The sequence below is a fragment of the Bombus huntii genome, chromosome 12, assembly GCF_024542735.1.
Source record: "Bombus huntii isolate Logan2020A chromosome 12, iyBomHunt1.1, whole genome shotgun sequence".
In the NCBI taxonomy this organism is placed as follows: domain Eukaryota; kingdom Metazoa; phylum Arthropoda; class Insecta; order Hymenoptera; family Apidae; genus Bombus; species Bombus huntii.
In genome coordinates, this window is record NC_066249.1 from 9,138,732 (window position 1) to 9,161,761 (window position 23,030).

The 23,030-nt window shown below is 30.0% G+C and overlaps 5 protein-coding genes across 15 annotated transcripts; 4 read left to right on the forward strand and 1 right to left on the reverse strand.

Moving 5' to 3' along the window:
* The first annotated feature begins 284 nt into the window (after positions 1 to 284).
* LOC126871852 (recQ-mediated genome instability protein 1-like) lies at positions 285 to 4,146 on the forward strand. 5 transcript variants are annotated; one of them, XM_050631126.1, is made up of 10 exons: positions 285 to 560; positions 885 to 1,136; positions 1,353 to 1,496; positions 1,574 to 1,777; positions 1,966 to 2,123; positions 2,287 to 2,719; positions 2,826 to 3,098; positions 3,224 to 3,499; positions 3,588 to 3,683; positions 3,803 to 4,146. In XM_050631126.1, the coding sequence occupies exons 2-10, from the start codon at positions 1,023 to 1,025 to the stop codon at positions 3,968 to 3,970; spliced, it is 1,866 nt and encodes a 621-aa protein (XP_050487083.1). In that variant the 5' UTR covers positions 285 to 560; positions 885 to 1,022; the 3' UTR covers positions 3,971 to 4,146. The 5 variants fall into 5 exon arrangements, with proteins under 5 accessions (XP_050487083.1, XP_050487082.1, XP_050487085.1 ...); XM_050631127.1 differs by lacking the exons at positions 285 to 560; positions 885 to 1,136 and adding an exon at positions 1,143 to 1,290 and having other exon boundaries at positions 1,357 to 1,496; positions 2,287 to 2,395; positions 2,540 to 2,719; XM_050631125.1 differs by lacking the exon at positions 285 to 560 and having other exon boundaries at positions 583 to 1,136.
* On the reverse strand, positions 2,763 to 5,969 carry LOC126871860 (2-methoxy-6-polyprenyl-1,4-benzoquinol methylase, mitochondrial). 2 transcript variants are annotated; one of them, XM_050631151.1, is made up of 5 exons: positions 5,622 to 5,969; positions 4,835 to 5,247; positions 4,626 to 4,714; positions 4,417 to 4,540; positions 2,763 to 2,940 (listed from the first exon to the last, which is right to left on the reverse strand). In XM_050631151.1, the coding sequence occupies exons 1-5, from the start codon at positions 5,812 to 5,814 to the stop codon at positions 2,917 to 2,919; spliced, it is 843 nt and encodes a 280-aa protein (XP_050487108.1). In that variant the 5' UTR covers positions 5,815 to 5,969; the 3' UTR covers positions 2,763 to 2,916. The 2 variants fall into 2 exon arrangements, with proteins under 2 accessions (XP_050487108.1, XP_050487107.1); XM_050631150.1 differs by lacking the exon at positions 2,763 to 2,940 and adding an exon at positions 4,080 to 4,288.
* A 355-nt stretch (positions 5,970 to 6,324) lies between these two features.
* LOC126871861 (transmembrane ascorbate-dependent reductase CYB561-like) lies at positions 6,325 to 9,189 on the forward strand. 4 transcript variants are annotated; one of them, XM_050631154.1, is made up of 6 exons: positions 6,825 to 6,971; positions 7,074 to 7,289; positions 7,432 to 7,644; positions 7,731 to 7,939; positions 8,025 to 8,182; positions 8,251 to 9,189. In XM_050631154.1, exons 2-6 carry the CDS (start codon positions 7,250 to 7,252, stop codon positions 8,411 to 8,413), a joined length of 783 nt encoding a protein of 260 aa, XP_050487111.1. In that variant the 5' UTR covers positions 6,825 to 6,971; positions 7,074 to 7,249; the 3' UTR covers positions 8,414 to 9,189. The 4 variants fall into 4 exon arrangements, with proteins under 4 accessions (XP_050487113.1, XP_050487109.1, XP_050487111.1 ...); XM_050631155.1 differs by having other exon boundaries at positions 6,829 to 6,971; positions 7,243 to 7,289; XM_050631156.1 differs by lacking the exons at positions 6,825 to 6,971; positions 7,074 to 7,289 and adding an exon at positions 6,325 to 6,479.
* A 135-nt stretch (positions 9,190 to 9,324) lies between these two features.
* Positions 9,325 to 14,214, forward strand: LOC126871851 (uncharacterized). Of its 3 annotated transcripts, XM_050631122.1 has the most exons (7): positions 9,325 to 10,183; positions 10,297 to 10,474; positions 10,711 to 11,163; positions 11,482 to 11,682; positions 11,938 to 13,199; positions 13,784 to 13,908; positions 14,010 to 14,214. In XM_050631122.1, the coding sequence occupies exons 1-5, from the start codon at positions 9,953 to 9,955 to the stop codon at positions 12,885 to 12,887; spliced, it is 2,013 nt and encodes a 670-aa protein (XP_050487079.1). In that variant the 5' UTR covers positions 9,325 to 9,952; the 3' UTR covers positions 12,888 to 13,199; positions 13,784 to 13,908; positions 14,010 to 14,214. The 3 variants fall into 3 exon arrangements, with proteins under 3 accessions (XP_050487079.1, XP_050487078.1, XP_050487080.1); XM_050631121.1 differs by having other exon boundaries at positions 13,784 to 14,214; XM_050631123.1 differs by having other exon boundaries at positions 10,714 to 11,163; positions 13,784 to 14,214.
* A 706-nt stretch (positions 14,215 to 14,920) lies between these two features.
* On the forward strand, positions 14,921 to 22,444 carry LOC126871853 (chitinase-3-like protein 2). The gene is made up of 6 exons (XM_050631130.1): positions 14,921 to 15,107; positions 16,246 to 16,512; positions 16,640 to 16,921; positions 16,999 to 17,235; positions 17,430 to 17,853; positions 17,993 to 22,444. The coding sequence occupies exons 1-6, from the start codon at positions 15,049 to 15,051 to the stop codon at positions 18,134 to 18,136; spliced, it is 1,413 nt and encodes a 470-aa protein (XP_050487087.1). The 5' UTR covers positions 14,921 to 15,048; the 3' UTR covers positions 18,137 to 22,444.
* The last annotated feature ends 586 nt before the right edge of the window (positions 22,445 to 23,030 follow it).

The window sequence follows — 23,030 nt, forward strand, 5'->3', positions numbered from 1 at the left end:
TGAAAGACTAAAAATAGGCTTGAGTGAACTGATTTTCTAGGGATGGAAATCATTGTGAAATGATAAAATTGTGACGATAAGGATACTGATCTTCGCGATATTATTTATATGATAAAATAAATGAAACAGTCCATCGTGTATACGTACACATATATTATACAATGACTGAACGTAACTAAAAGTAATTCATCTGTGTATTGCTAAAAGTAATCAATGTTATATAGTTTATTCGTTGGAATCATTGTACAAGTTGTTATGTCAATGGTAAAAATATTTGCACTGAATTGCTTCGTGTTCTCCATTGTGTGTTTGCATAAGTACAAGTATAAGCTGATTGAAGATAAAAGTAATACTTCGTGTAATACAAATCGTTACTTGGTTCGCATTTATGTCAAATAATAAATATCTTTCAAATTAAATAACTTATTATTGGTATCGAATGAGTTAATTTCTTTTCTATAAATATAGTAAATATTCTTTTACTTTTTCTATGAATCCCAAAACAGTTAATCACTGTCAGGCTTTTACAAACTGAACAATTTTTCATAATAATTTTGACGGTTTGTATCAATATGCATATATATATATACACACACGCGCGCGCGCGCGCACACACACACACACACACACATATAAATCAAACTACAAATTATTAGCACATATCTTATTTATTAGATAGAAAACATTTTTATTAAATATAAGTATTCTTTCACTGATATAATGTCATTTGATACACACTCGCACACACAAATATTTTAATAAATAAAATATTGTATACTATTATACCGCTTTGGTATATAAAATACATTGACAGCGACTAGCTGTCACTCAAGACCATAACCTTTCGTTTGTAATGATACAAGTTTCTACTTAAATAAATCTAGAATTAACTCGCGACAGCAGAGAGAGCAGGGAGAGAGCAGAAACAGTATTTCATCGGTCGTTCGAAAAAGTTGAAACAAAAAGTGTGCATACCTAGACTATACTATATTATAAATTTACATAAACACAAAGTGTCCTAAATGAACGAAGACGTATTCAGACGAATAAAAGGTAGATTAAAATCAGAATATTATTCAATGAATAATGAATGGCTGAGAGATTGTATAGAGTTTTACGTAAATCAACATGAAAATGTAAGTATTAATTTTATGTATATCTAAATGAATGTTATCGCACAATTCTATAATACGCGTGAAGCATGCCTTACATTTGAAGTACAATTATTAACATCACATTTTAAGTTTGGCTACATACATACTACATTTGTTTCCGTAAAACGTCGTAAATGTAAAATACTCGTATTATTGTTATAAATTTTTATACTTTGTTATAATTAATCTTATTTTCAGCCAGGCCCAGAAAAGATTTTACAATTTGTAAAAGAACAATGGCAACTCGGTGATTTGCGTAAAATTAATAATGAAAATGGATGTTTACCTTGCAATCTGTCGGATCAAAAATTTATTATTTTATCTGGAAACTATATTCTTCAGGTACATATATAAGTAAATAAAATACCTACATATATATTTGCGCAGATAATTGATTAATTAAAATTGTAATAATCTAGGTAGAACAAATGTATGATATTGCAACATCGAAATATAAACAATTAGAGCATATTAGGAACGCTCGTATTTCAAAAATAGATCTATCCGAAGCAGAAAAAATGGAAAAATGGCAACCTCCGAAAAAAAGAATGATACAATTACGACTAACGGATGGATTGCAAGATTTAATTGGAATTGAATATAATTATATATCTCGACTGAATGTATGTTAATATTTACTATATATTTTTCAATAACATATTTGAATTGATATAAAGGTCTGGTTAAGCTAAAACATTATTATTATTATTATTATTATTCTTTTTCTCCTTCCCTATTAAATAAAGACATAAATTTAAGAATGTTCTAAAAGTACGATACAAATGTAAAATACTCTTATATTTTTTTCAAGGATATGCTATTACCAGGATATAAAGTTATGATAACGGGCCCATTGAAATGTCGTAAAGGTGTTTTGTTATTAGAAGAAGGAAAGTTGAAAGGAATTGGTGGTGAAGTGGATAGCTTGTTAATACCTAATGCGATGGAAAATGTTTTAGCTAGAGCTCTGTGAGTTTAAATTAATATTAAAAATTTTGCGAGGATAATAAGGAAATCAAAATAGGAGTAAACTATAAATCAAGTCAATTGAAGCTAAATCAAATATTAAGTTATATTTTGGAAAGTCTTGATAATAACTTTAATATTATATACGTGTATTTATCATTTACAGAAATCTTTCAGAAAATCCTGATCCCTATAGCGATAATGAAACTAAATCAAATAATATTAGACCACAAGTACCACAAATGGACCAAGTCCTTTTTGAAGAAGACTTCGAAGTAAATCCTGAAGATATTTTTAAAACTGAAGATTCCCATAACGAAGATCGTAAAAAATCGAAAATTAAGAATACTAACACAGACGTTAAAAGAGTTCAAAGTTACGAAAATGAAGGAGTTTTAAATGATAATGTTCATTTTCAGAGAGGAATTAATAACGCTAACACTGAAATTAAGAGACTTTTAAGTCATGAAAATGAAGAAACGTTAATTGATGATGAGTGTTTTCAAACAGAAACTGAATTTACCAGCGATCAAGTTAAAACGGATCAAAGTTGTGGAAACGAAAAAATCCTGGATGATGACGATTGTTTTTTAGAGATGGTTATCTTAATATTTTATTTTATTAAGAGATAAAATTGTAAAATTAGTCGGTATAAAGCGTAGCTTTAAATTTAATCAACCTTTGACCGAACATACTTTATTACAGGTTGACGAAGAACAATTTACAGAAGCGTCAATAGAGCAGAAAAGTATTGCGTTGCCATTTAGGACTTTGCCAAAAGAGGGAAGCGATGACATTATTGTAATAACCGATGAGAAAGCTGTAACAGATGTAAAATATGACGCCTTTAGAGAAACCAGAGAGAAAGATTCGTCACATTTAAATTTCAAGTCGTGTACTGCCAAGGCAGATTCATCGATTTCCCGTTCAAAAATAGAAAAAAAACAAAAATCTTTGTTAAACGACGGAAAAAAAAGAGTATGTTATCGGACTCGTTCCGCTCGATATTAATTTATGTACTTCGTTAAAAAGTAGTACAAACTGCTGCTTTCTATTTTGAAAATTATCATCTTTAAAACATGTTAAGTTGTACAATATCTCAGGTTTCAACTTCACCTCGTACAACAATAGCTTCGAAGAAGGGTAGGATGGATAAGCAGATTACAGAATTTATAAAAGGAGTAAATGCTCCAGAAGAGCCGAAAATTTGCGAATTTATCTACGATATTAATAATGAAATAATAACAACCACAACTTTTAAAACTATTCGAGGTCACGTCCAAGTCCTCGGAAAACTAACAAAACAAGATCCATCTTGGATTTTGCAAGCTACAATAGCAGATGGTACTGGAACAATAGAAGTTTCTTTCTCAAATAAGGTGCTGAACTCTAATTTATTTAAGTGAAAATGAGAATTTATTAGAAAATCCAGTGTGTTTTTAATAACTACACATTTTATGATTTTAGATTCTAGAAAATTTACTAGGTTTCAGTGTCCGAGAGTTTTCATTGAAAAAGAAATTGAGGAAAAAAAATCCAGAAATCGAGCATGAACTTAGGATGGTATTTTGCCTTCGCATTTTTATAAAATGCTTTATAATATCATAATAATTTTCAAACATATTTGTTATTTTCATTATTTGAACTTTTTATGCCTCATAAAGAATATATGAACATTTCAGAGTTTTCGTAATGCAGAAAAAGAGATGAAAGCTCTGGATGCACTCTTAAAATTAGAATTAAATAGAGATGAAAGACCAACAGTAATCGAAATTACTGATTTAACTCAGGAACAGAAAGAAATAATAGACAGGAGAGTAAAAGCTTTTTTACTTGAAAACAACGTTTAAATCATGGCTTATTTGCAGTGGAAGAATAATTCAATGAATCAATGTGTTTGATAAAATAAAATCTCATAAAATATAAATGAAAGAGGTAAAATAAACATTTTGTAATAAATATAACAATATAATGAAGTGTTATTTTCACCAAATCTTTGGATATAATAAAAGATATATAACAAGTAGTTTGTTATTTAATACATTTAATTATATCTCAACGATAAACGACGGTATTCATTATAATTTAAAACCCGAATGAATAGCTACTATACCGCTATTTAAATTTTCATACGTTACATTTCTAAAACCTGCTACTTCAATCATGTCCTAAAATAGTAATTAGAAATTAAATATGCATATATATATATATATATATATATACACACACACACACGTATATATAGACTTGTAACTTAAATAACATAAATATCGCGTTACCATGTCGCACAACTTACTTTAAATTCTTCTTGTTTTGGGAATTTTCTAATACTTTCAACAAGATATTGATAGGGCTGCCATTCTCCCGCTATAAGTGTACCCAACACAGGTATTATTTGAAATGAATATTGATCATAGAGCCTAAAAATTTTATTTTGTCATGCATAGATATCCAGCGTAGAAGACTTTAAATAATTGTTACTTTATCCTAAAAGGAATTAGTTACCATTTCAAGATATTATTATCTACATGACTGAATTCCAAACACATAAAACAACCACCCGGAGTAAGTACTCTGTACGCTTCAGAAAGTACCTACAACAAATATCGTTATTCCTTTGTAAAATATGAGTATAAAATCTATTTATACTTAGAGAAAGATATATCATTGAAGTTCAATGTTAATTTGATAAAAATTTTATAAGATTGATTTACCTTTCCAATATGTGTTACATTTCTTATTCCAAAGGCTATTGTGTAAGCATTATATGAATCGTCCTCGAAAGGAAGCTTTTCTGCATCACATTGCTTCCAATCAATATTAAAATTATTTTGATCTGTCCATCCTAAGTTTTTTGCTCTTACTTTACCAACGTCTAACATATTCTTATTTATATCACAAACTGTTACAGAACTTTTTACATCTTGGTAATTAGGGGTATTCTTTAAATAATTTAAATATCTGAATGTAATATCTCCTGTGCCACCAGCCGAATCTAATAATTTGGTGCCATGAGTTGGTCCAAGCCTCTGAATGAATATATCTTTCCAAATGCGATGAATTCCAAAACTCATAGCATCATTCATTCGATCGTACGAATTTGCTACCTTCTCAAAAACTGTATATACTAAAAAGTTGTTCGATTAACTTGATAAATCTGACATTACAGATATACAAGATTAAAGGTTAATGCAGAAACAAATTACACGAAATGCTTAACAATTAATATAAATTGTATTAGTTTGACTATCCTAAAAGCTCTTAAAATACAAATTATATCGAACAATTTGTTCTGATTCTTTTGAACAATTTGTATCTTGATTCTTTGTATATTTTCCGTTTATATATAATGTTGTTTCTCGTAAACAAAATTATAAATATTTCTATAATACAGGGTATGCTTCCTTTGGGAATAAAAAGTTTTGTTACCTATAGGGATAATATATATAAAGGAACAAAAGGCAAAATTGTTCAGATAACTACATAAATTATAAAATGTACCTTCTTTCACTTTATCACTTTCTTTGACAGTTTTGTATCCAAAATGTGTTGTTTTCTCATTATTATTAGTTGCAGTGGCATCTGAGAAACATTTCTCAAAGACGAGAGTAATTCTTTTATTTTTTGTTAAATTTAAAAGAAGTCTTCGTTTTTCCATCTTTCTGCGATATTTTATCAATAACCACATATACATATATATGCATATATTAAAAGATAAATTGCTTCCCTTATCGGTAAAATATTTTAAGGTTATCTTTATTTTTCAATTACATACGTATGGTGGTGTGAACGTTGCTAAAATTTATATTCGATATAATAGATTATTATCAAATAGGATAACTCTACGTTAGAGGCACAATAAGATTATATATATATATATATATATATATAAAATATTTTTTCTTAATAGGAGAAACCAAAGCTGTGATTTCTAATGTATGCGTGCCAAATAAATTGTATCGTGTTGTGTATATTGTATCGTATGCGACTAAAAAATATGTGTTATTTTACTTTTAGAACAAATATTTTTCTCGTATTGCCATTATTCTTTATGACAAATTAGATTTTAATTACGTGCACGTATTTCATTTTTAATAATTTCCTTATCACTACTATTTAAGGCTAAAATTAATTCGTATTCAAAATTAAAAATTCTAATTATATATCAACTGATCAATCTTATATTTTGAATCGGCATATTTATCTGCAATTAGTTTTTATATTGACTAGAAGTGCGATAAATTTAAATATCTCATTCCACAACTGCGTAGATATAATCGATAGTTTGTTTTACGTCGTTGGAGAACCTGCGTAGTACCTGTTGATTTTTTTCTTGAAACCTTTTGTGGAAAGTGTCAGGTAAAGTGGCCAATTTCATAGCGCTGTCATTAAATTAGAAATTGTGTTCCATTCTATCCATTTTCATTTATATGTAATTCGTTTCGTCAAATTTAATAAGACTGGACACCTTAATATTTCAACAATTATTTAATCAGATGTATAAAATCATCTTAATGATACTAAAGCAACAACTTAACACTTGTTGATTTATAGATGCTACTTTTAAGCATTATCACAGCATTAAGTGTTGCTATGCAGAATGATTACAGGGACATAAGTTTCGTAATTTTACAGCCTAACACAAGGGAGACAATCAACTACTTTAAAAGGAAATTATTAATATATTAAGTGTCATTATATTTTAATCAATTTATATGTTTATATTTATATAGACGTTATGTAACAAGATAACATATTTATCTTAGTGAACGTTTATGTATACATTTTCAAATACAATTAAATCCCCGAAACAAAAAGAAAGTCAAATAATTGTTACCATATGTCAAAGAAGTAAGTTTATTTTATTGAATATATAATATGTTCCACATAAGTTCATAAGCTCTAATTAAAAATTAGTTTCTCTTACATGTTGAAATATCATGTGATTTTTAGTTTATGATAGAAATAATATCTGAATAATAAAAATTAAATAAAAGATTACCGTAGAATGTTGTTAAAAGTTGAAAAGAAATAAATAATAAGATTTAAACAGATTGTATAAAATCATATAAGGAAGGATATTCAGTTTAAAATTTTATGAAATAGAGAATTCATTTTTTAGTTAAATTATGTCAACAAATTATCCATACGTATACCAGATATGTTTAGGTATGTCGCTTATTTATTTTAAAAGCTTTTTATTTCCTATTAACTTTATATACTTATGTTTAGTATCTCGCTTAATTCATTTCTTACAAGATGTTCATGACAGTTCAAAATTTTAATGAAGTGCTTACAAAATTATTTCCAGACATGGAGCAAATTACAGAACCGCGTGTTAATCTGGAGGGTTTCAGACCGCTCATCATTGCAATGGAAATCGTTGGAGCAATACTGATAATTCTAGTTGCAGTTTGGTGTGGCAGTTATAGAGGTGGTTTTGCTTGGAATTCTAATCCAACGTTAGAATTCAATTGGCATCCTCTTTTAATGGTTATTGGATTCGTATTTCTATATGCCAATGGTATGTTTAACGATTTAAGGAAACTTTTAAGAACATTGAATTAACTTTTTTTTTATTTTACTTAATATTACCTTCAATCTTGTTAGGTATGTTAATATATAGGACACAGAGAAATACTCGGAAACGAAGATTGAAGCTAATTCACGCAGGCATAATGATATTAATTGTTGCATTAGTTGTAATTTCTCTTGTGGCTGTGTTTGACAGCCACAACTTGCAATCGAAACCAATTCCAAACATGTACAGTCTTCATAGTTGGATTGGGCTCACTAGCGTAATTTTATTTTGCTGCCAGGTATAAATGTCATTAACTCTTTATTTAATTTTATCCATATATAATCGTTCAATAATCGCGAAATACATATATTTTAATATTTTAGTGGCTTGCTGGATTTCTATCTTTCCTGTATCCGGGATTACAACTTCCATTACGGGCTTCTTACATGCCAATTCATGTATACTTTGGAATCGCAGGATTCGTTGGTGTAATTGCTTCCTGTCTTTTAGGCCTCAATGAAAAAGCATTTTTTGCTCTAGGGTAAGTATAAACTTATGACACAATAACGTATGAGTCACCCTTTCATTTATTATAATACGTAATTTCAGAAATAATTATCCAAATCTTGTAGACGAAGCAATATTAATTAATGTAATCGGACTTATGTTAATCCTTTTTGGTGGATTAGCGGTTTATTTGGTATCACAAGAACGTTACAAACGTTTACCTAGAGCAGAAGACGAAGCACTAGTTGGTGGCAGAGCACAGTGAACGATTATGGTATATAAAAAAGCTTATTCTTGGCTTTCCAACATATAGACAAATTCCTAGTTATACTTTCATAATAATTATAATGTCAGTTCTCGAAATATTCCGATTCGTTTGTGTATCTTGTTTCTATGATCGACTTTCATGATCTTCGATTAAAGATAAAACTGTTAGCTGTCGTTTATCTCTTTTTTATCCTCGGTTAGGACTAACTAGTTCAAAATCATTTAGTATCTATGTTAAATCATATCTAACTATTTTACTATTTCATATTTTATACTATTTTTAAATCTTTTGTACAGTTTTTATTGGTTGTTAGTTGAATTAGATAAATAAAACTTTATATATATTATGTAATAATGGTTTCAGAAATTTAAGATTTTTCCATCTTCGCGCTTTCGTTGATACAACAGAGCTGTGATCTTTAAGTTGTATTTAAAATAAAAAATGGTGGATATTTCGTTCGTGGATTATGATGGATTTTTCGTTCAATATTGCGTCTCGTAAAATGTAATCTCATCAGTATGTTCAATAATTTTAGATAAAACATATTTTATCTAACATATTTTCTAATAATTAAAATATACTACCATAAATGGTTGTAATATAAAGTATTGTGAATATTATATTGTTTTAATATATTTATATGTATATGCGTATATATGTGTGAATATTGAACTTGTATTCGTCTATCAATCAATTGTACATTATGATGGTTGACAGAAATGTATTTATTCAGAAAAGTATATATAAAAAGAATATACATCTTCCAAGCATAATTATGACTTACACTTTACTTTTTATCATATTTATAACCGAATAAAACAAAACAAATATTATTTTTAAATGTTTCCTTTATCATTTACCGAATATGTCAATTATTTTAAATGTTAATATTGAGATACATCATTTTTATGTTATTATTCATTCCAATCATTTAATACTTAATTCCAGTCCTTATTAACGGAATAATTTAGAAATCGAATTATGTAGTTAATTTCATTAATAATAATGGCAACGGAAAATTTTGATTATTCCTATGTTTGCTTCTGCTTACTGTTTATTCGAACAGAGTTATCATACGCAGTAAAACCTTATCCTTCATGCTTTCATATACGTACGTAACATGATTTTTAGATTACATACTCGTAAGTGTGAGTATCATGGACATAACGTCCGTTTATGCATATCATAATACAATCATATCGTCGTATGTATGTCGTGTACGTACACAGATTACAGGTCTGGTAACTTCCGTGGTGGGATCAAGCCTTAATGAACGGCAAATATTTTCTAATTTGCTCGCTAAGCATTAGACCGTCGCAATCACGATCATCCGTGATCGTAGCTCCCCTCCTCCCGCCCTTAAAGGATCCTGCTAAAGAGAAGAAGACGTTTTGAAACGTGAATCGTGGTTTCATTTTTCTTTTTATTGGAATACAAGTTTTAGATTTTAGACTAGCGTATGTCCATAAGCCATATTAAAAGGCCGCCGCCGCCGCCGCCGCCGCCGCCGTGACGACAGAAATATATCAATTCAACATGCCATGGACTTGTGCTGTGCCGAATTGTAGGACAAATAAAGATAAACGTAATGAAAAAGTATCTGTTTTCATAGTGAAAAATGAAAATTTTGGTGCAAAATGGGCAGCATTAATTCCCGGAATAGAACGTTTGCGAACGGGTCAGCGAATATGTGAAAAACATTTTGAAGAACGTTACATAATTAGAGAATATATCAAGTACGATAATAATGGGAAAATTATAGCTCAGGTAAAATCATTTGATTTATCCATTAAAATTATTTTCTAATTCCTTAGTCATTATTCCTAATAATGACAAAATCTTTTATTATTGTATGATACTTATTTTCAAATATTTGTTAGGTACCATTAAAACGTACGCGTTTACGACCAGGAGCTGTACCTACAATATTTGATGGATATCCATTGCAATCTCGATCGAGATCAAGAAGCCCACAACAAGACGTACAAGATGTAATAAGACACACAATGAGGAAATACGCCAGATTTTATACAGACCATACATATGCAGTACAAGAACGTAAGTTTTGACATTTTATTTTGTAATTCACTCATTTCAGGTCATATATTTTTTTCTGCGATTCTTGCACGCTAGAAACTATTCACTAAAATATTTGTATTTAAATTCATCTTGTTGGGAAGTTCTGTAAAAATAAGATCTATTTATGAACATGCTTTGTTCAAGATGTATTTATTTACAAGTAAACGTAAAATATAGACACATACACACATATTTATAAATAATTTATGTTTAAGCAGCAAAATGTTCAAAGTCAACAGCTAAAGAGGAAGTAACCGCAAGTAGTACAACAAAGTGTTCCGAGTCAACGATTAGGGAACAAGAAATGATTGCAAGTAATAGAGCAAAATATTCAAAGTCAACAATTAAAGAAGAAGAAGAAGAAGAAGAAGAAGAAGAAGAAGAAAGTGCAAGTAGTACAATAAAGTATCCAAGGTCAACAACTACAGAAGAAGGAGTAAGTGCAAGCAGTACAGCAAAATATTCAAATTCAGTAACTAAAGAAAAAGAAGCAAACATAAGTACGGTAGTATTGGAGAAACATCAAAATGAAGTTCAGGAAATATTACAGCTTAAGTCAATAAAGCAGGATGAATTTGTGAACAATGACATAGAACGATACGTACATCAAAATAATGAATGTTTTGCTATTGTCTCTCTGGACCTTGATAGCAGTGTTCCTTCTCATTGTAAGTATCTAATATTTTTTAATATAAAATACAACGGTTGATGGAAATGTTAATACTTCGTTAAATATTAATAATAACTTGTTGAAATCTGGTTACCCTGTATAATTATGACTGTTACCTTTATTGTATTGATACATTATTCCAGAAGTTTATTCCAAACATATTGTTATAGTTTTCATAATGATTCTAAGTATCTATTTAATCTTAATAAATTTCAAAACATTCAAAAACATCTATACGTCGCCTGATGCTTGTTTATAAAAAATTTATATTTGAAATTTGGACTTTTATACTGTTTTCTCTATTTTATGTCAACAGATTCTATTAATTCAAGTATAATGTCTTCTGTGAAATCGGATGTAAATATTGATTGTTCTATAAACAATAACATGCAACCTGAATCATTTGTGACAGTTACCAAAGCAGAAGATAACTTGAAAATGCTTCATTTTACAAGTTCTGGGTTTCCATTTACTACAGTAATGTTTGACTCTATCGGTTTTAACTTTGAATCTCAACGTAAGTATGATAAATTTGTTTTGAAAATAATCGATAACTTTTTACAATTATTTATAATTGTTAAAATTAAAATATCCACGATTATTAAAAATTTGTTGGAAAAAATAGTTTAAATCAGAAAAATATACACTTTATCTTTTTTGCTTAGAGTATTATTTGTTAATTATTCTTTCTTAAAGAAATTTCGTTAGTACATTTTTCTATCAAATGTGTAGATTAAGTATAAAAAGTTAATTATAATTTTTTTTACAACAGAAGACGATACTTTTGAGAATAATGCACCTTTGAAAATACCGAAACCATGGATCGTCGGCAATTCTAAAGTTGGCGATGAAGAAGCTCTCTTATTTACATATGCTATAAGAGTGAATGATTGCGGAAAAGAAAAGCATATTTTTGCAAAATCTGTTTTAGTCACAGGTTCTAGAAAAATAACTTACGAAATATACATGACACCCGTTGATGTAATAGCTGCAAAACTTCCACGAATATTAACTAAAATCACTATGATACCAGAAATTTTGAAAAAATTTAAAGATTTACGCACATGTAAAGGAATAACGTCCACTGGTTTAGATACAATCCGTGCAAACACTGCTCTAAAAAATTGTATTGGTACGGATTGGCGTCATGCAGACTGCTCTATATTATCTATCATGAGTGAAAGATGTAATTCATGTAAAAAATATTCTAACACCTTATCACAAAAGATTAGAAGAATGAAAAAAAGAACGGTTATTAAACGAGTCACAACTTCTTTGAACCCATTTGATGAAATGAAATTGAAGACTATGCGAGAAAAAATCAAATATAAAGATGCTAGGGTTAATCGAATGAAAGATAAGCTGAAGCGTACTACAGACCTGATCGTAAATCAACAGAAGAAAGCATGTATGATATGTATGACAGATAGTGACTTGGATAAAATTTCAAAAAATCAAAAATTAGTTATCCAAGAAATAATTTCGGCTGCGAAAACAAAGGATCCAAAAGGCCGCCGTTACACAGATGAGTTTATAATGATGTGTATGCTAATGAATATCAAATCTCAGAGTTACTACGAATTCTTGAGGAAGAACGAGATCATTCCATTGCCTTGTGCAAGGACCATTCGAGATTATATGTCTCAAGTGGGTACAAAGCGTGGATTTGATGAAAAATTTGTTAAGCTATTAAAAGAATCACAGTGTTCCGACCCTCGATGAGATCAATTCGAAGAAGTCTATTGCTGTGAATCCAGAGACGTTGACTTACATGAGCTTAACAGACTTTGACGACCTGATGACACTTCAAAGTTCAAATATCAGGTACTTGGCAACCCAAGGTCTTGTGTTACAGTACTAGTCCTTAACAAATAAATATACTCAACCAATCGCTGGTTTTGCTTTAAAACGTTCAGCTTGCGAAGAATACTTAGCTAAAATTGTTTTTAAAGCAACATATTTGTTAAAAAATGTTGGAACTTTTATACATGATGTCATTGGAGACAGTGCTTTGACAAACAGAGGGATGACTAGGTACAACAGTAGCATAAATGAATTAAAAAAAAACTGATTCGTTCATCCGCAGATAATGAGAGAAAGATTTTCATGTTTTAATTAAATGTATTCAAGATAGGCTGAGTGAAGATTTGAAAAAATATAATTTTTTAAAAAAATTTAAAGATGTTTCTTTCATATTAATACCATTTCTTTACGACATGAATGTGCAACTATTTGTGAATATGATTTGTCGTATATTTTGTTGATAGATAGATCTCGTTATATATAATCAGCAATTTTCCAATAAAATATGCACATATAAATAGAGCCGCAATGAACATGACTGATAAATCTTTAACATTTAACATTTGCAAATACTGATTACAAAAAGAAACTCTGGTTGCCTATAAAATATAATGAAAAATATTATCTGAGAAGTTCATAGTCCGTATATATGCATTATTCTTATAATGCATGTTTGTATTTGAGATACGTTCAAATATGTTGCAGATATCTAGACATGTGTAAAAATAAATATGTAAATCTATGTCTCATTGTCGTGGAAACATAATTTGATGTTTTATATATGTATTAATTACGTAATTATACCATACTTACAGGCTATCTATGCAAACAACTTTTACAAAATGATATACGTGTAAGAAAGGTAAATCATGTACAGAAACACTGATCCATAGCAAGAATAATACTTCAGTTGCACAGTTAGTTGGCATGAAAACGAAAGGTTTGATTCGTGCAAATTTGCATTCTTTTATCATTTAATGAAGTACGTAAACGAATGTTTCTTAAAATACACATCAAACATAAAAATTTTTTATCTCTCAGCGGACAAAACATTGGATGTACTGGAAATATGTCTTTCTGTAAGTAGGTTCATTATTATGTCCAACTAAGAATGTGTCAATTTAGACATCAAAGAAACCAAAGAGGAAAAGGGTCAGCCATTCAAAGGAAAATGTTCAAACCAATGTATAAAGATATTTTTATATATAAACATTTAACGTTTAATAAATGTGATTTAATATAAGTATTTTTTGCATTTTTAATAAATTTTATAAACTCTAAAATTCTATTATAATTTTGCCTGCTCAATAGAAGATTTAACAACATTGGAAAGTTTCAATCGTGAAAAGTATTATTTCAATAAAATGTTTTCGACAATATCATTCACATTACAGATAGTACATATAGGTTGTTATGCGATTTTTTAATGAATTAAAAAACAAAAACAAACTTATTTACCAATAGGTGCGTCAAATCTACATGGTATAAAAGTATTAAAAATATATTAGATTTCGAAATTGTAATTTTGTTAAATGTTTTTATTGGAAATAATATCTAATAATGGTTCATAAATAATATTTATTCAAATAACATTCTTCTGTACCAAATGAAATACTGTGTATTTACTTCTTTTATTTAAACAAATCATGAAAAATTATAAAAAGTAATCTAGTCATTAACTAAGCACTACTCATGCCTATAAAAAGAATTACGTTGGTAAGACGTTATCATATATTTAAACGGAGTTGGAATATATATACACAATATAACTAAATAAAAAAATAGAAAAAGTACAAAGAGAATGTTATCATTAAAAGATAAATCCCGAGAAAGTAGATTCCTTCTGATACATGTCGTTCTCATTAACCTACTAGATCGCAGCGCTCTATGGCTAGCGGCCGATTTCGCAAAGCACGCTTTATGACATTAAAAACCTTACCCCCACCGCAGGATTTGTCAGACATATCTGTATAAGTATACGACCCTAATCATAACGCATTGGGCGTAGTAATAAAAGTGGTAAGCCACCCTAGAGGACTAGCGTCCTCAAGCGTCAATTTTGACGAACATTGTGCGTTCAATGGTTAACCAAATCCCCGTGCCACAGGCCAAATATGAATTGTTAACAGACGTCCGACAGTAAGTTGCACTTTTTTGTATAGTTAGTTGTCTTTTAATTCCCTTATATTATATGCATGCATGCACGCGCGCGCGCGCTCGTGTGTGTGTGTGTGTGTGTGTGTGTGTATATGACAATCACATAACTCCTATAATAATAATTTGGTTTTCATTTATTTCTTTCTTTCCAATGTGTATAATAAATCTCGTAATTTACATTTACAAATTGATATTAGCAATATATCATTTTCAATGATATCATATTAAGCATAACACATACTTATTCATAACACTGTTTAGATGCCTCCTCACTACTAGATTTATATATTACAATATAATATTATAAAATAGTATAGTTTAGATAATTACGCAGAAGAATATGCATGTATAATGTTAATACACATAAATTGAATAAATGATAATAATCAAAGTTCCATTTATAAGCACTTTATCTCTTAGATAATGTACAGTACCAAATTCCTTATTTCAAAAGTTACAATTGAATATATTGTTAGATACACATATCTGTAAAGTCAATTACTATTGTCAAATTTGGTAAAATTTGATTTAAAAATTTGTAAATATTATTTTTTACGGTATTGAAACTGCCATTTTTACTCCACTTAAATAATTCTTTCAATATATTTTTGTAAACCTAAACATTTATAAAAAAAGGTATATACCTATATCGTTATAGAAAGTGTAAAATATAAACTTTGCTTGTTTTCATTGAATAATATAGTTATATTTATCTTATTTACATTCTCTATATTTACATTTTCCTATATAATATTAAATTTCTTTACAACATCTACTTTTATAGCTTTTTTTTTGTGTGTAATGAGTCATATGTGTGGGCATATATGTGTGAGTATATGTCAAAAGTTACAGGTGTGGTTATTGATTATCCTATATTTACTATGATACAAGAAGCCTTCATGGTTTAAAATGGTTAAAAATGCGCATAAAATAAATTTGAAATTTATGCTTCATGCAGCTCAAGCGTATAAAATTGAGAAATAAATTTGTTATAATGAATTATTAACTGTATTTACTGCACACATTTCTGATATTGTATGAAACATAAGCTTATCTGTATATATTATATATCAATGACTCAAATTTAGAAATTAATATAAATTTTCATATCCTTTTGTAGACCACGTTGGAGAACACAAGTTCTGTGCTTGGCATTAGTATCTTTGATACTTGGAGTTCTTTTCGTGACACGCGCGTGGTTGGGAATTGTTATCCTTCGCTCTCCAAGAGCGAAGACACTCGATACAGAAACACTAACAGACAATGCCAAGATTGCTACGTGGTTACGTCGGGCTCGGATGTACGCCGAGTCGACGAAGGAGAACCAGAATGCGGACAGGAACAACAGCATCAGTTCGCCACAACACTACAACACCAATTCCTCAGGGTACTTATATATTTATTGCCCAAAGTATATATGTCTCAAGAGAAAGTTTACGAACATCGTTATTATCATCAAGAATTAGTTATGAGAAAATAACATTTAAGTTATTGAAAAGAGCTTTCTTTTATAGGCAAATCATTGTCTGTTATTACACCATATCGAGCGACCTGAACACGTTCTGGGAGCTCAGTCCGTCGCACATTGACCCTGATCTTTGTACGCATATTATCGTGGGTTTTGCGGGCGTGGTGAACTGCAGCCTAGATTTGGGCAGTAATTCATCAATCTACAAGGAAGTTATCGCCTTGAAGAAATTGCAACCTCAATTAAGGGTCATGATCAGTGCTGGCGGCAGTAATGAGCTCCACTTAGGTTTTTCAGAAATGGTAAAAAATCATGCAAATAGAAAAAGGTAACTTTTGTTGTTTTTCATTTTAATTGTTCCGTTATAAAGTGCATTGAAAACGCTACATGTTCTCTTTTTTATAGATTTATACGGTCCGTTTTAAATGTGACAAAGACATTTGGTTTCGATGGACTCGACTTAGATTGGGAATTTCCTGCATGGCTTGGAGCTGATGAACGGGAAAAACTCCATTTCGTACAATTATTAGAGGAATTACGAAGAGAATTTTACCGCGCTACAAAAACGTTGATTCTTTCTGTTGCAGTAGCTGCTCCACAAGCTATTGTTGATCAAAGCTATATGGTTGCAGAAATGGCAAAGTGAGCGAACATGTTTTTTGTAATATGAGCAATATTAGATAGCTGCGCTACTATTCGATAATGGCCAATAATAATTAGAGCTATTAAGATCATTTAAGAAAAAGTATTTCTTTATGTAACTATAAAATCAATTTTGTTTATTTATATTGTCGTAAATGTTTATATAAAATTTATCAAATTTTGTTATTATTTAGGTATGTAGATTTTGTGAACTTGATGTCATATGACTACCATTTTTATGTATGGTACTATCCAATTACCGGACTCAATGCACCGCTTTTCTCACATGCTGCTGAATCCGGTTATCTTTCCACTCTAAATGTTAATTATTCGGTTCATTATTGGCTTTCAAAAGGGATGCCAAGAGAAAAGTTAATTGTTGGGATTCCTACTTATGGCCACAACTATAGACTGGATAATCCGCAGAATCATGATTTACTCGCACCAGCAAATGGTTTCGGAGAATTGGGGAAGATGGGTTTCGTTTCTTATCCTACAGTTTGCGAGTTCCTTCAAAACGGCGCGAAGAGCGTTTTCAAACATGAAAGCAAGGTTCCCTATGCCTATAAAGACAGAGAATGGATCTCATATGACGATGTTACAAGTGTTTACTATAAGGCATGTACATATACTACTCTTACTTTCTAAGCCCATTCGATAAAATTAACGATTTAAGACAAACGATTGTATTTTTTTTTTTAGAATTAAGATCGCTCAAGGACCAAACATATTCTAATTGCTATGTACTATGTTTTAGGCTGAATGGATCCGTAGGAATAATTTTGGAGGAGCAATGATATTATCCTTAAATGTTGATGATTGGAATAATACATGTAAATTCAACGAAAGCTTTCCTTTAACTCGTACTGTTAGCAAGATTCTCAGGTATCAAGCCGATTAATCCATTTTCGTTTGTCACTTCTTTACATTCCAAACAGAGATATCGCATTCCTTGAAAAGTATTTGATCGATCAAATCGGAACTGCTGCTTCTTCTTAATTTCTTACAGTGTCATAAAGTATCGTTTGCTCTTAAAAGAAAACTTCTGTCTTTTTTCAAAATAATTTAATTGCATTTGCAATTGTTTGCATATCATAAAGTACAACTATAATTTTAATTCAAAGCTATTAAATTAAACATACACGTATTTATTTTATTTATTATTAAAACATAATATAATTCATTTATAAACATATAGGAAGAAATTAAAGATGAATAATAGAATATTTATTAGTCATATTTATTAGACAGTAATAGTCATATCTAAATCAAAATTCTTTAGAAACTTTTTTGATGATCGGATATGATACTGTATGGCCGAATCACTCATAGGTATACATTTTGTTATGAAATTCCAGAGTGCAAAAATATGTATATCCTGGGTTTTAACAGCAGTCACCCTCGTTTTTTACATTCCTAGGCCAGGTATTTGTATTTTTTAGGCTGATGCAATATTGATTTGCCTGTTAACTTCAAATCTTCTTTCTATATCTTTTTCCAAACAATTCTTCAACGTCCGATAGCTATCACTATTTGTCAGACATCTGGATTGCACTTTTCTACACGTAGTGTTACTGGTCATACACAGCCCAATAATGATCTCCTCTTTTACCCCCGCCCCCCCCCCCCCTCTCCCCTTGCTCTGCCCCATAGATCCATACAAAAGCAAAATGGTATCGGACCAACAACTGCTTTCGGTGACCTTTAACGCGCATCGTCGCTAACACATACGTACATGTATACGAAAGGAACATCAAGGAGGAAAATTACTTTCCTATCTAGCCTTGTACAAATTGTTACCAAATACACCCTATTAATTATAGTTAATAACAATTATTTACATTGTATTTATTCATTTCCATTTTACTTGTTTTGTTTGAAATATAATTTATTTTGAAATATAAATTTGTTTTCTTTTTTGCATATATTAGTAGATATTAATCTAAAAACTTATGTTAAGGTAGGAAATAAAGAAACTAAATAGTACATTATTAATTAATAATTTTGTGCGGATTCCGAGGATTAATATTTCAGTGATTTGGAAAGTTCAAATTTTGAAATTAATGATATTTAATGATTATGTAAACTAAATCGTTCAACGTTACTACCTCGAAAGGAATTTTGTGATTTTTCAGTTAAAAGTTAGTATCATAATTTAAACGAACTTTCTAATAAACAAATAAGTGGTAGTTTATTGATTTAATATCACCTCTGGTAATTTTCGTCAAACTTTCATTGCGACGAAAACGTCTACCGATGCACACACATGTTGACCAAAAGAACTGGTTATTGTAAGATTTATGCTAGCTCCTTATCTTTTAAAAGCCAGCGTCTTGGAACTTTGACTTCAAAAAGTTAAAAGTATGAATTTCACGACTGTTCAAAGGCGTTAATATTCTTGAATAGATGTTGAATTTACTGTATTTACTCTTTTCGGGTTTTATTCTTTTTTATGTGTTACTTATCATTATAATAAACGTGACAAGTGTTTTAGAAGATGCCTTGTAACAGAAGTTGTTAAAAGAAATTAATTCGTGTTTTTAAATTTACAAATGTAAAGCAGCAACTTAAAGTATGTAATTAATTATCGTTTAAAATTATTAAATATGATCCCTCTATTACAGATATGTATTATCATGATAATTACTGTTAATTAAATAAAGTTGAATTTCAACATAATTTATAATATAGATATGTCGGGTTCGCATCATGATTAGGGGTTAGGGGCTTGTAACGAATCTTCATTTGGATTAGACATTGTTGTTATGCAATAGAGAAGATATTTACTAGTACAAATATGATTATTAGTACAAGTGTGGATATTACAGAATTGACAAGTAACCGCGTTGATTAGACACTAACGACAATGGTATTAGGTTCGATAACGAATCCACGGTCAACGGGATAGCAAATGTACTTTCTTCCAAAGTCTAATTTCTCGGACTCGATTTACTTGTCTACGATACTGGTATTACTAAACCAACTCTTTGTTAGAACGTAGAGTATTCACTAATCGTGAAGACGCTACGTAATTCGCTAATGAGACCTCACGAGAGAATGACCTTCCGTCACGATGCTGCTGCAGAGGAGAAACTATGATGGGATGTGTCAAAGGACACGAGATCATCGGATTCGTCGAGGAAAGCCTTCGTTCAGAAAGTGAGGGAGGGAACTGGACGTTGCTGTTAATTGGTTAATTTCTATATGTCGGTGGTCGAGGTGCTAGCAGGAAGCATCGTACGCGGGAAAAGCAGATTTCCCGTATCTTCCCGTGGTAGGTGATAGATTTAGGGGCTGCTAAGACTAAGACTATTTGTCAGTTCGAAGAACCTTAGCTAAATAAATCCTAAGATTTGTAGCGGATCCTTAGGCTAGCTGAAAATATACTGTGAAGATGTATCGACATCTGGCAATCATCTTGTCCGAAGAATGGGGTCTTTGTGTAGCGAGCCACGGGACAGAAACCGTTGGTGGGTTTAATGTCGCGTGCCGCTACAATTATATCTTTTTAAGCAGAGCTATACGATTACTCCATACCTTTGTTAGGTAAAACGTTCATCCCGTGACCGCGGCTACGTTTAGCGACTGGTTGTGTCGCTTCGAGTCCAAGCTCATTGTCACAAAATCTCGGGCAAACATAATCGGATTAAATCGTAAACAGTTACTTAAGTACGGCTTATGATAAGAATCTAGACTAAAGTATTGAGGTTTTGCCAAGGATTGCAAAGAGAAGGCCCCTCATCTCCGACAGATATAAAATATCTTTTTTATTGATTTAAGTATTGGTAAAAGATGCTGAAATATAGGAAATATTCGAATATCTCAATAACACATATTACAATTTTCTATATATTAAAAATTGTTAATATTCGTTGAGAGTTAAAAGAAGAAAAATAATTAATAGAGAATGATATTTTTTAATTATACATTTCCAAATCGAATATAGATATGTTAAGCTTTATACAGAAATGTATTTTTAATTTTAACGAAAGTAAAAGCATAATTTGATCGATATTAATCATTTTAGAAGTATAGAAATGATTTTTTTCTTTTTTATTAGATTTTTTAAACTTTGCCTCTAATTATATAATCAAACTATCATAATGTGCCATAGTATCGTAAATAAAAAAGAAAAAAAGAAAAAGAAAAAAGAAAAGAATAGCTTTACGTTAAATCGGAAACATATTTATTGCACTCAAATTCATAAATTGATTGCAATGAAGTTGTTTATCAGAATAAGAATTAAAACTATCATGTATCATTTATTTAATATTAATATTAAAAGATATATTGTTAAAAATTATTGCAATAAAACTAAGAAAAACAAACTGCAGCATAACAAAAATTAGTTTATTCTAATCAAAATCAAGCAGATCTAATGGAATATGTGAAACGAAGAAAGATTTAGCGTTTAATTTACTCATAAAGAGATAGAACAAGCGTGACAACATGTGAAATTTATTATTGAGAGAACAAAAAATGAAACAATATTCATAGTTTATCGTAAAATATGCCGTATTCTCTTAGTTTTACTGCGGTAAATATAAAGAATTCTATAAGATAGTTTTAAGCGTCAGAACTTCGTCCATGTTCGAATAGAATTTTTGACTAATAAGTATGTATGTAATTTTTTCATTTCACTATGCATATCTTCTATCCATGTAATGAGAATGCTTAATAAAAAGTACTATTGAATTACTTCGATTTTCAATTTTCCTCGCATTTTTCGAAGATGAAGATTTTAATAAGTTTCTTCCAAACAAAGTATATTATTTCTATAAAGTATTATTTCAACAATACCATATATTACGAAAACAATAGCCATATAATCGTACGTGCATATTTGTTGATAAAAAACTATAAGAAACTGTTTTATATATACATGTGTAGTTTCCTGTACGAGAAGATTATCGAGGCATGCGCATAAAATTCTTTCCGAAGGATGGATCCCCACGATCAACAAGTTATCCTACTCTTCACCGAATCATTCAGTTCTTCCGCAACGCTCGTGGCACGAACATTGTGCCACCGGTGTCTTCATAATATTCTATTGTATTTCCTCGGTATCCGATTTTCATTATCGGTATACAGTTTACGTTGGTTATAATTAGTCCATAAATTAACAAACTAGACGTGACTAAATTTGCTGGCATATATATTGAAGATTATCAATTTTTTTCGAAACTATTAATAGTTTGAATCAATCGGGGTAAGTAGTAATGTAGTTTCTTTTCAATTATATTTAAAACATATCAACATATTTGCGTTAATCTGCCTTTACATCCCATCGATGTACTATGTATATTCATTTTTCTTGTTTTTTCTTTTCTTTCTTTAAACTGTTTTATATATATAATATATATATATTTTTTTTTACGCACACAGATGCGCGCGCGCGCATCCGCACACACACACATACCCACACACGAAATATATAATATATATTATATATACAGGATATTTCGTTTAACTGGAAACGACAGAATATCTCGCGAGGCATTGAATTTATCAGAATAACGTTTTAACGAAAGTTGTTTAGTTCGAGGAGGAGCATCATATCGATGAAATTATTTTTTTTCCAGATCGAGCAGTGAAGGAGATTTTAGGGTCAACTTCATTTTTTTAAACGGGACCATATATTTTTAATACATTAATCGACCCATTTCGGCATTCCCCATAGAAAAGTATTAGCCTGTTTACGCCGAGAAATCATTAGTCCGAGGAATATTTCAACTGTAATTTGTCAAATTTAACGTACGGAAGACAAAAACAATGTAAACACAGGAATACCGCTC